The 13,420-nt window shown below is 39.4% G+C and overlaps 1 protein-coding gene across 4 annotated transcripts in view; it reads right to left on the reverse strand.

Annotated features, from left to right (window-relative positions):
- Nucleotides 1–13,420, reverse strand: part of NPNT (nephronectin) — a 41,667-nt gene that overhangs the window by 23,694 nt on the left and 4,553 nt on the right. The window contains exons 3-5 of one of the 4 annotated variants that reach the window (XM_085222375.1): nucleotides 9,886–9,936; nucleotides 4,208–4,300; nucleotides 2,301–2,393 (exon numbers count right to left, since the gene is read on the reverse strand). In XM_085222375.1, coding sequence (XP_085078501.1) covers nucleotides 2,301–2,393; nucleotides 4,208–4,300; nucleotides 9,886–9,936 — 237 coding nt within the window. The remainder of the gene's footprint in view (nucleotides 1–2,300; nucleotides 2,394–4,207; nucleotides 4,301–9,885; nucleotides 9,937–13,420) is intronic. The other 3 variants (XM_085222376.1, XM_085222377.1, XM_085222378.1) reach the window with 3 other exon arrangements.

Consider the following 13,420-nt stretch of genomic DNA (forward strand, 5'->3'; position numbering starts at 1 on the left):
GCCTTCCATAATGCACAGATTGCGCTGTGACCCTTAAATAACTGGAGTCCCACCTGAATAGTACACCACCATCTGGTACAAAATATTCTTAGTACAGAAATGAAAGATCAGGTATTGACAAACAGAGACACTCTTGAGAATAACCTAATCTTAAAAGGCAGGTGCCATCAACAATCATTGGGATTTTACATCACACAGGTTTTGTTTTCAAAATTTTGACTAAATTATTTGTTCTCTGCATTCTATTTCTGCCTGTAAGTAAATGCTGTCGCATCAGCTTTTGACCCCTTTGATTCAGGTCTAAAAATACATAGCTGTGAATAAAATGCCTGTGCCTTTAAACAGTCGATTTTTTTTAACCTTGGCTGACATAACAGAAAGCTAAGGTCACAAGGCATCAGAAATAAGCTAGGAGTTAGCACAGCTCCACTTAAATCTAAAACTCACATGTCATGGGCTTTCACTTCAGCCCTTGACATCAGCTATTGAAAGATGTTTTTAACCTTATGGAGTCCTAAGAAATGCCCCAGTTCAGGAAAACAGCACTGGCAGTGCCCTGGCTACTTAAAAACAAAACCACATTCCAAGCAGGTTGCATTAAAGCGCTCTGCCCAGCCCCTCTTATTTTCCCTGAAGTGCAACTTGTCTTTTACTTCTTTTCAGCAATGCAGGCACGTACTCGGAAACCACACAGCAAGCACACTCAGATTCCTAACAGGTATATTGGATAATTACTGGCAAGTCTTGCAGATTCTTTAGACAGGCCTGTATGAATATGCTGACAGCTCCCTTTATCTACCCCCATGTTCCCATAATCTGCAACAGCGTGCTTCCCATAGAAGAATCCAGATATACTGCACATAAACAGGAGCACTGAAACATTCCTGCTATTAATATACTCTGTCTGCTTCAGATGGGTTTCTTGTTCTATAAGTAAGGACTGTTTTTTTCAAGAACAGGTTCAGGCTCCTGTTAGCGGTCAAATAATCAGCTACAGCAACATACCTCTTGAATATATGCTGGTTTTAAAAGGTCAAGTTACTTACCCAAAGATATCAACTGCATACTTCAAACAACATCTATAGAGGCATCTCAGTACAAGTGCATCAAAAGAGGCAAAGAGAAAACAGCAGTCGTTTCCTCTTTAAAAAAAAGTTATCTAAGATGTATTAAATGCATAGGCTAAATTTTCACATTGGAATTTAAAATGTTAATCCTTTTCATAGCGTTGGCCTTTAGGAATCCCTTTAATTTCTTTGCAGGAATCTCCATTTGTTGTCCCACACCTGAAGTTTTGCTGTTGAACTGCTGACGCTGACATGTTACTACAGTTACTAAAATTACACAGTACAAAACCAGCATTCTTACTTTCAAAGTAACAGAACACAGTCGTGCACATAAAAGCAGGGTGAAAGCTTTAGGTATTATGGAAAGAAGCTCCATAACAGAAGCAAAGCTGCTGAGTGCAAGTATTTAATTTTTAAGAAAAGAAATTAAAATGTGAATGCAAGGAAATGACAACAGAACTACACTGGCAAACCTAGGGGGACTTTTTTGACCACTGCACAGCCTCACACTTCATCATGGATAATTACCAACTCTGGTGCACACCCAGCAGTAGCATGGTCTGGGTTCCCCCACCTCACTAGGCACGGACCAGGCCGAACCAGCCTGCAAACAGTTGGTGAGTACATAAGCACAACTTCCTAGGAAGACACAGTGCACTCTGCTATTTTCTTTATAATTAGTCCCTGCAGAAGGCTGCAGAACTCAAATCTATTCTGCCTTTTTCTGCCTACTAGCCAACTTGAATCAGAAAACACGTCAGGTATTCAATACCAAGTTTACTCAGACTGAAACAACAGAATACCAGCAACCCAACACAAAGTCAAGGATTTAACTATCACTCATACTATAAAAAAAGAGTTCAAGCTTTCATTCCCAGCAAGCACCAACTTCTGCCTCTATTTGATCCAAGAAACAATTCCCATTGTTCTGAGTTCACAAAGGAGCTTAGAAATAAATTAAGTGCAGATCCTGAAGGAAGAGCAGAGGAAAGAAACAAAAGCAGGTTACAATACTAAGTGTGATGGAGAGTCAAGACATTTTAGAATACAGACACACGGTATCAAGGGAATACAATCAGTTATTTGCTCTGCATGCTAATGACACTGCAAGTTCAGCCTTTGCATCACAGCCATTGGTCCATTAGCCTCCAACCCCTTTGCAAGAGATTTATTATCATTTCAAGCCGTGCAGGGAGAAGGAGCACGCTGCCTGAAATACAGGGACCGTCTCACCCCTTGAAGGTGTATTTCTTGAACGATGCTCCAGGGGGCGGAATAGATGTGCTTCACTGTTCTGACCAGGTGGACTTGAATACAGTTGCTCATCTTCACATGATGGGAAGAAGGCATAATTAAAAAACGAAATGACCAAATCTTTGCAATATGCAAAACAGATGCTTTATATTCTTCACATGAAGACAACCTTTCCCAGTCACACGAAGAAACCTGCATACACTTGTAAAAATGGCAAGCTTGCAACTATTCACATTTATCTATGAAGACAGGTCTTAATGAAGAGTTGGTATCAATTTACTGTTCAACACGTTTTGAAAGGAGCTTTAGTTTTGTTCTTACTGCTATAAACTTGAGAGCTGGCATGAGGCATTTTCTTTCAGAATGTTCTTTTCTTTTTTCCCTTTAACTGCTTATGGCTGTTAACCTGGGATTAAAAAGCTAGAAGGGAAATACTAAAGTTACTTGAAAGATTTGGGTAATTTCACTGCCATTTGGCTGCTGATGATAGCAACATAATAAGAGAGATAGTATCAGCTAATCCTAATTCCTGAGTGACCTGAAGTGAGTGCCTGATCTAGTATTAAATGGGAAGGTTGGTGGCCCTGCCTGTTGTGGAGGGTTGGAGATTCATGATCCTTGAGGTCCCTTCCAACCCGGGCCATTCTGTGATTGCCACTGGAAAAGGACCAGTCTTCAGGCATCCTCAAACAGTCACAGTGCAACAGTTCTGCTGTGAGGTTCCATCGTTCTCTTGGATTGATCCCTGGAACATGGCTTTATCTTTGAGGACCACGAACAGACGAGATGTAAAGCCTGTTTATTAGAACTCACATTTCATAGCCCAGCACCATTCACATATCCTAGAAAGACTTCCACCTCCACAGGGAAATTCCAACATTTCTTCTGCCTATACCATTACTTCGTTATTACTAATTATTATTCTGGAACAGAAAAGAAAAAGATAGCCTCTGGAGTGAACAGAATAGTTGCTATTTTAAAGTATAGTAACACGGGTCACATTTATCCTGTACATAAGTGGGCTTCACGGGATGCCTGCAGTTCTAATCCACCCAGTTGTTACACTGGGGGTGGGGCTGAGCTGTGCTGTAGCCCGCTTCCCAGCCATACATTCAGATATCTTCCCAGCAAAAGCAGACTCTGCATCAAGTACACACCATTTGGGTCTCAACCTAATGTGGAAATAGCACACGTCAAGAATGCATATTCTGACCCCAGGAACAGCCATCTGAGGTAGAACTGATATAAGCTGTAGTGACTTGATCTGACTGATAGATGTCTGGGACATTGCTGTCAGCAGGAATCTCAAAAACCTCACGGACATCTGCCACAGCAACACTGTCACCAATACCATGCATGAATATCTGATGAATATAACCTACAGTGAACCAAGATGCTAACTCAAAAGAAAGAACACTTCATCTTTTCAACTCTTATTTACGCAGTGCAGCTTATCGCTAAGCTACCTAGTTCAGGACTAGAAACAAACAAACAAAAAGATAAAGTATTTAAGAAATCATTTTTAATTGAAGAAATACTATTTCACTATCAAAACCCGAGAACTGTGATTTTATGAAATAACAATCCTGACCACAAGATTTAAATTACTTGATTCAGATTGAGGACAGCATGTGGATACACGCTTTATGTTAATCTCATTCATTTCACCTGAACAAAAGCAACTGTTTTCCTTGTATCATCCCACTGCAGATGCCATTTTCTCTACAGATGTCAGTCTCAATTTCAAAGAAGCTACAGCAATAACAGACGTGGTATATGGGTTTGTTATCCTATGCCTGCAGGCAACATACACAGCATTTGCAAGGGTCAACAATATTTCTGTGATTTCACAAACAAATTCTCTTTCTTGGACTTCACTTTCTTACCTTGGTTGCACGTTTTTCCAGTGTATCCTGGATGGCACTTGCACTTGTTTGGCCCAATGCATTCGCCGTGTTTGCACCCTGGTTGACATATAGCTGCAAATAGAACACCACTCATTATTCTTTGGTTCCAGTCATGACTGACAGTGCATTAGTTTAAAACAAATGGCAACCACCTAACAAAAATAGTACCATTTATGTTCTTCCTTTAAGCACCGTTGTGTCTCAAATACCACTGTTTGAACAACGAGTGCACTTTCAAAAATAATTGCCACCCCAATACGTGTGGGACTCACTGGTATTCTATTTGGGTACAACAGGAGGTTGTGCTGTTTCCGACATATTAAGCTCCTTTAGTAGCTCATCAGCCCGCATACACAATGCCTTCACTTGCTCTGTGTATGTATGTACTGTGGTTCACATCATTAAATGTGGTAAATTGGAATATGCCCTAGCTTTTCTCATTCTGTGACAGAGTGCAGATGTAAAATTGTGGTGAGCTTACTGTTTAAGTAAGGCAGACACAAATTACAAAGAAAACAGAGGGTGGCATAACTCAAATACTCTGTAATTAGGATTTACTATTTACCCTGACTTTAATTTTCTAAACTATCGGTATCATTTGCAATTTGCGAAGTCACTAACTAGATCCAGCTGTAATATTCATTGATCTGACAACAGCCTATATTATAAAATTGTATGTACTAAGGATCTATTTGAACAGAAATCTGCCAGAAGGCACTAGCTTGCATTCCAGCCAGGCTGTTCAACAGGGCTGAATTAAAATTAAAACAGAAATGAGATTAGTTGCAGCTGTGAAAGAACTCTGCAAATACATCTCTAATGATCCAAAGCCTTTTCCTTAAGATTCAAAGCATCCAGAATCAGCAGTTCCCACAACTGCATCCACAGAAGCAACAGTTAGCACAGAATGAGTTTGGTTCAGTTCAGGGACTGTATTTGCTCTCTACTCAGGGCATTTTTTTTTGTTTAAAAATCAGACATATGCATCCTGTGATCCCCAGAGAACATAAGACCTTGTTTTCTATCTGTAGTACTGCTCTTGGTGGATCTTCCTAACACTGCTGCATCTCTTTTAATTCTGTCTTTGGGAATTTGCTAAAAAGCAACAGAGAGGGGTGGTTTTATTTAATGCAAGATGCATCTTTCCTATAAACACCGGCCAGAAACAAAGACATGGGACTCAGATTCACCAGCTATCTAATGGAGTTTCTTTTTCTGTGAAAGTAGCTGTAGTAGTTCAGTGAACTACTAGAAGGTAAGTTTCAAATGTGTGTCCTTGGGTAATGGGCAGAACTGTCAGAGGAGCAACTGAGATATCACAAAATTCTACAGCATTGTAGTTGGAAACAATTGCTGCTTTTTTAATCATTACAGTCACAAAGAAATAGGCTCTGTTTTAAGGGCTAATTTAGATGCCCTATCTCTTGTCTTCCCGTCATCATAAGCCCTAGTCTACCTAAGGTGATGATGGCAAAAATGAAGAGCATGAAGACCAACCTCATCATTGGGAAAAAAAGAGATACGATATATCCATACCAGTAACAGAAATGACTACAAATATGTTTGCAAAAGCTTCCATAAGGTTTCAACTGTCCTTCAAAGAAAATCCATACTGTAAAGCGAGACCCAATCAGATAATACCAACTTCTTAGAAGAACACAAAGCACCATCAGCTAGATAACAGCTTAGAATGAAGTGGTAAAGTTCCCTGAGTGAACATGCTGCAACTTTAGTTTAGCTGACACTAAAATGCCTTTCTCTCCTCAAACGCATGAAGCATACATTAGCAGCAGCTCAGACTGCAAAAAGATGATCTTACAGTTGAAGACAAAAAGACTTCACAATTTAGAATTTAGAAATGGAAAAGTGTATCTAATTCAGAAGATCCAATATCTTTCAGTATTCTCTCAGTCAACCAAGTAGGACATTGTACTAGATAAAAAAAAACTTCAGTAGCATGAATAAACATCTAAAGCAAATTACAGAGAACAACTAATTACAGACAGAAGACATGGATGATGGGATCTGTGGCATCCTCAACAGATAATAGCCTAATACATGTTAACCAGCTTAGCCCCATAGTATTATCTGCAATATTTGCTGTCCTGTATGACATCCAGGTGGATAAGTCCTGATCTAGACTATCTCCTACTCCCAAGATAAAACTCAGAAGAGCACTTAAATCTTTTCTGTTTTCAAGTCTCAGTTAAAGGAGATGTCAGTGCCTCAGCGGCCCACAGCTTAAAAATCCCTACTCTAACAACTGCCTACCCACTAGCCAAAAAGCCAAAGACATTACAAAATGCTTTCTGCACATAAAGAGGTATTTGGAAACCAGCTTTTGCTGCCAAACACGGTACTTGAAGAAATCTCTTTTATTAGAATGTATTCTGTATGCCACAGCTACTTGAATGTTACACAGCTTAAATACAGCATTCTATTCAATTTTAGTTCCATGTAATAACGGAAGAACTTCTATATAAAAGAGAAAAGCATTTTGCAACAAGCTTTGCAATGCATTTAATTCAGCCAACACCTCCAAACTTCACAGCATTTCCTACAAGGAATCAAATCACTCTCACCAAACTATTCATGTGACCACTTCATTTCAATCTTTTCATTTTAAATTATTTTGGGACCAGACACAAAGACTTGCTCTGTCCCAGCTCCCACTGACTTTAATGGGAGGCAAGGAAGTATCTTTCAAGCCTTTTATTTAGCCAGAAATCTAACAAAGTACCTATTTTAAAGGTTGGCAAGAACTACCTTTTCTTCCAAAATAAGATGATAAATACTGCATTTTAAGTTTCAAGTAAAATTCAGGACAAATTAAACCCTGTAAAAACAATAGAGAACTGAAACATGAGTGAGTGAATTGGGTTTAGAGTTGTTTTTGTGGGTTTTTCTCCTCAAGCATGGGAGAAAGAATTCCTGGTGAAATGCATATGCTCTCAGCATGTGTTATACTTGCGTAAAAGCTCAAAGCCACCCATCTTCCCAGACACCAGGAACAGCTGGTGTGCCCGAATATGACTAAATCATTCTGAATTATGATTTTTTAATTGCTGCAGAAGTACACAAATGAAGTATACATTCAATTAGTTCACGATGGGTCTGCAGTGTTGGCAGCGGGAGGCGTTGCTGTTGGTTCTTTCACCTTTATTTTCTCCCTGCACTCAGCTCCCTAGAATGTTGATGTTAACATTTTATTAATCCATTACCAAGTGCCGCTTGATGCAGTCCTAACAAGACAGTCACGCTGCTTAATTCTTACCTAACTCCTTCGTTAGACATCAACAGTGAAAAATCCTGAACTTGCATAGAGGAGTATCTCTACCATCCTAATTCTCATCTGCTTTTCTAACACTTTGAGCCACGTCTTCCAGCAAAAGACTATAATGATGTGAGGGCACTCCTGAATGTTATCACACTTTGCCCTGTTCTGCTGCTGAATTTGTTCCATAATGTTAATTCCTGATTCCACACACCTTCTTTCTTCGACTGATGTCCACAAGAGTGTCTCGCTGACAGAAGTTGCCCTCAGAAGTTGCTCTTTCTGCAGCTCTCCACTCACATCTGCCTCAAAATGCCAGACCACACGCGTTCAATCTGTTCTCCAACCTCTATTTTCAACTCTCTGAAGTCAAAACTGTACAAGAATGCCTGCATCTGAAACAATCTGTGTTGACCATCTGCCTTGCTTCTCTCCTTCCAAGTAACACATAGCTCCTTTTTTATCCTGATCCCAAATCCCAATTTCTTGAAATTCATTTTGCCCAAACACGGGAAGTAATTTATGCATCAGCCCATAGATTATTACATACCATTCATCTTCACAAACTCTTACAGTTACATATTTCTTCTTTGCTCCATCACATACAAACACAGAGGAATGCATAGAGCTCAACCTCAAGCTACCCCTACGTAGTTATCAGTAGGTGCTAAAACCATGCGATAACCATAACTCACGTTACAGAATTACTATGGAAAAAAAAAAAAAAATGCTTCCCAGCTAAGTGCACAAGCAGTCACAATATACATCCCTGCAGAGTTCAATAAGCTTGATTACAGTCAGCAGGTATCAACTTTCAGATAATTTCACGTGCAAAATGTTCTTCCACTGAAAGATAATAAAAGTGCTTGACCAACTTCTGTAACTAGAGATTGATAATAACATCAGATAAAATGGTGATATATTATGCCTGAGTTGTGTTTTGCTGTTTGCTGGTTTTTGTGTTTTTTGTTTTTTTTTTTTAAAGTGACTTGCATTCATGTTAACAGGTTAAAATTCACACAAGCTCCCACGTACAATATATAGTTCCATTAGGTAAGTGGATCCTAATTTTACACACACAACTCTCACCTCTGCCTGCATAAATCAGTTACTCAGTTTGCACATATGATTGTGGTAATGGCACATTAACATGACAAACTGCAGCCAGTGAGGGCTATTCATTAAAGTGAATTCTCTGCTTGCCTACACTGCACTCAAACGCGTTTCTCAACTGCATACCAAACCCAGACCTTGGTTCATGAATGCCTTGCTGCTCAGAACAACATTTAAAAACAAACTTAGCTACCACTGAGATCAACAGGATTTAATGAAGCAGGTGAAAGTTAATCTAATACCTGTCCATTTTAGAACTGTTTAAAAGCCAGTGGAAATCCGGTCAACACAACGCACAGAAAACAGTAAGAAATATTTCAGGTTTTGCCATGTTTTTCACGTTTGTCTTTCAAGTGGCTCACAACAATTCCTTAAAGAACAGCGATTTATCATCTCAAATGCAGGTTCGTTACCCAAATCTTTCTGTGTTTCTACCCAACTCCAGGCTAGCAGGAGTGTCAGCACACGTGGCGGCAGAAAAGAAACAGGGCCCTACCACTAACTTGGTTATAGTCACATAGCACCCAGTAGCTTCAGTGCAGTAACTTCTGTACTACAGTAACAAAGCCAACTTTAATGCACAGCTGATGGCTTTACTCCCCTTCTAAAGACCGGTGCTCCCACCTCGGGCATAAGTAAACAAGACATATCAGTTCTTAAGCAGCAGAAGACTACAGCCCTGAGTACTAATCTAAACTAGCACTGACTTCATCTTGCTCTAAAGTGCACTGCTGTAGGCCAGGGGCTGTAACATTTCCCTGCTGTGAAAATGACAACCTGTATGTAGTGGAGGTGCAAAGCAGACAACGGGGGGCAGTAAGTGTTTCAGCCATCCCAAACCAGCCTCCTGCTGCACAATTCTATACTGTGAAAGCAAAATCAGGCCTCCCAGATCTGACAGCTTGTAAATGTGATGCTGGGAGTATAAACAACGTGCAGGAAAGCAAAACTATTCCTTGGGGCTTGATAAAGAAAAAAGAAAAGAGAAAGGAAAAAAGGAAAAAAGGAAAAAGTGCAACTGTTTGGGAGAGAAGATGCATGTCATCAGATAGGTGACTGGGATGAAGAGCCTTGTTAGTTTTCTTCCCTCTCCCACCCTTCCCCACCCTCCCCAAATCAGATGCTTCAAAAATATATATTAAAAAAAAAAAAAGAACATCTACATCTTCTTGCCATGTATTATAGTTTTTATGAACAATTAATGACTAAGAGGCCACAACTCCAAGCCATAATCTTTCCAAAATTATTTCAAGAAATATGTTCGGCTAACCTTTGGGCTGGCACCTTAGGCTGGCTATTCTCTGCCTTAAGACGTAGAAAGCTGTAAAACAAATATCCAAAAAAAAAAAAAAAAAAAAAAAAAAGAAATTCCAGCTTTTTTTTTTCCCCTGTAAGGAGGATGGACTTGGCTGGGGCTTTTATCAACTTGTTACATTCCTGGAGACTTACACACATTCAACATTCAGAGCTTTTCTGAAATAAAAAAAATTCTGGTACACATTTAAAAATAGAAACACCTTACATCTGCATTGCATTATGAGATTTAACAAACACATTCTGATACATAAGAGTAATTAAACACCATGACGTGATGCTATTCTTATTCAACCAACTAAGGAGCTACTTTGCCATACAATATTGTACAAATTCTCGTGTTTCAGGGTTTAGATCCCATGTTTCCATCAAGAGAACATAAATGCCTTTCTTAAAGAGACAGTATCCTTTCATTTAAATACGCATTTATGTATCGCTAATGCTGCATAACGAAAAACAAACATAAAGGGTTTGCATCAGGATAATGTTAATTTGAGAGTAATTAATATTACACTCATTTTAAACATCTGAACATCTGTACTGGCACATACATTTACTGGCCATTTTTATAATGTTTAAATTTTGATCGTCTGCAGTTAACACTAAGAGACCTTTTCAGCTCTTCCTACCATATGTAACTAAATAAAATACAAAAGTTAAATAAGATGGAAACAGATCTATGTTTTGGGTTCACGTTAAAACAATTTATTTGCGAATAAAAATGAATATTAGATGCACAGCTTGTTAGGCTCCATAACCTTGTTATCAAAGGTGGGGACTTAACAACGGCAGCTCTTCATATTTTAAGTAATACCGACCAACATTTAAGGGTTTGCTCTGATTGTCACTTTTATCAATTTAAATCTGCTTTAACCAGCAAACCCCTCAATGGAGGGAGGCTGGAGCTGTTGTTTGGCTTTGAAGAAGCTCCATATTCAAATTGACAGTATGGCCAAAAAGTGACAAAACATACTACTGCTGGCATTTCCTGGGGACAAACTGGACTGCAAAACTGTGCAAAACTTCTATGCAGAAGAGATGCAATGGAGGAGTGGAAAAGGATACTGTACCTTTAACACAGCAAAGTCATAACTGCTTTTAGAACCATAAAGGTTCTAAAATGAAACAATCCCCACATCTGTAACTGAATAAAAATAGCAAAACCTCATTTTTTTTATTGCTTGGCAAAATTAACACAGTACTGCAATTCTGTATAGGTATGTTTCACAGAAAAGACATTCAAAAATGCACAAAACTATTGGCTGTTTTATAAGATCCACTGCACATCAATATTCATTAAACACTGCTGACACAATGCATTAACACAGACTGCATTGTTGCAATCACAAACTTAGTAACAGAACTCTTGCTGATGCCTATGAGGTTTCTGCCAGGGGGCCAACCTCGTGGAAGCCAATGCTGTCAAGGTTCATTACTGAGAAAATTTTTTCGCTCAAGATTTGTGCATCTCAGATTATACAGAATTGCCATTTCCACTTAAAGCATCGCGAAGCGCAAGAAACGGAAGCCCTGGGACACACAGCCTCGTCTCCCATTGATGTACGACATGATTTACGTGGGTGAACTCCCATCAACATTACTGCTTTTTTTTGGTTACCCAAAATCATCTCAGCATCAATGAGAGCATAACCACCTCTTCCCAACCCACCACCATGCACCGCTGTAAATAAACCACACAGCATAGATACACAGAAGCAGCAGCATAAACAGTGTAAGTTTCTCCGTAGCACTCGTAAAAAGGCAGCAGCATGCACAATTTCCAGCAAAGCATTTGGTTATGTCTGCATCTGCTATTTCAGCTTGCACAAGCTCCCCCCATCTTAACTGCAGGTCACCTGCAGAACCTCCTGCAATAACATGCATTTTACTAGGTTGGACTAAATCTTAATGCTAATCTGACATCTTCCAACTGACTTTTTTTTTTTTGGTGCAATGCTTAAATGAGGTGTAAACTGATTGCCTGACTTCTACTTTTACTAACGGATTACTGTTCAGCTTCTTGACTGCTCTGTCCCTAGGCTTTTCATGTTAGTTGTGGATTTATTGTAAGATGGTAGGAAAAAAATAAAAATTTTTGCTGACTTGCTCTGCTTTTCTTCCATAGGCAGAACAGTCAAATGTCAGCACAGGGAATAACCAGACTGAGCTGCAACAGACGGATGCTCTAAAAGAGTGCACTCATCTTCACAATCCCTTCTCAAGATAGACTTTATTAATTTTGTTAATGTTTAAGGAGGATTCAGAGTAGAAATAAGTGAAATAATCAAATAACAGCAAAGCTTGTTAAATTCATTTTCAGTGAAATTATATTCCTGTTAAACACTTTGGGCACAGCTTTCTGTTCACTAGACAAAGCCTCAGAATTAGCCCTGTTGACTTCACCAACCATGCAAACTCACGCCAACAGAGGATCTGACAGTAGGCCAGCATCAATTTACAGAAGCTGTAGATTTAAACTTGTATTTTGTACATGGGAATGCAGCAAAACCACACTTGCTATTGCCTCTAGCAAAGGAGTTGTCCAAACCGTAATCTAGAATAAGAATTCAAGCAGTTTGCTATTGCTTCTCTTAAGAAGTCTTACTCAATTTTTATAATCTACATTAAATTAGTGGTATCTCTTTCTGCCAGCTCTTATTTAATAAAACAGGTTTAGTTCTGGGCTGTTAAATTGCAAGTGTAATTATGAAGCAAAAAGGAGCCTACATCTTTAGTGTAGTTTCACTACATATAACTAGCATACAAGTGAATTACAAACAGGCATGCAGCCAAGTACAAAGCAGGTGTATTTTGTTCATGAAAGGCACACACATTTGGAAATCATTTTAATAGTTTTAAAAGAACGACAGAGCTTTTTGCAAGCCAGCTATAGCAAGGCAGGTAGACCACTAGTTCTAAGGATACCTTTCAAGGAGCCTAGATGGATCAGTGGCAAAAACATCCACAAATAAGAAACAAATAAGTTTAAAATAGCCCCTAGCATGGCTTGCTGGAAGGAAAACTTCCACTTTCATAGTGAAGAATAAAAAGCATCACATTACTTCTCACATATATCATAGAATCAGAGTCACAGAATCCTTAAGTTGGAAGGGGTCTTTGAAGGCCATCCAGTCCAACTCCCCTGCAATGAGCAGGGACAGCACAGCTAGGTCAGGCTGCCCAGGGCCCGATTCAGTCTCACCATGAAAGTCTCCAGGGACAGGGCATCAACTGCATCTCTAGGCAACCCGTACCAGTGCCTCACCACCCTCACTGTGAAAGACTTTTTCCTTACATCCAACCTAAATCTACCTCCTTTAAGCCATCTCTCCTTACTCTCATAGACCCAGCTAAAGAGTCTGCCCCCCTCTTTCCTGTAGCTCTCCTCTATATACTGAAAGGCCACTATCAGGTCACCTTGGAAATTAGTGCCTCTCCTATCCCATAGTTTAGTTTCCTGATATGCTAACCAGGTTCCAGAGCCCAATATG

The sequence above is a fragment of the Meleagris gallopavo genome, chromosome 4, assembly GCF_905368555.1.
Source record: "Meleagris gallopavo chromosome 4, MGAL_WU_HG_1.1, whole genome shotgun sequence".
NCBI classification, from domain to species: Eukaryota; Metazoa; Chordata; class Aves; order Galliformes; family Phasianidae; genus Meleagris; species Meleagris gallopavo.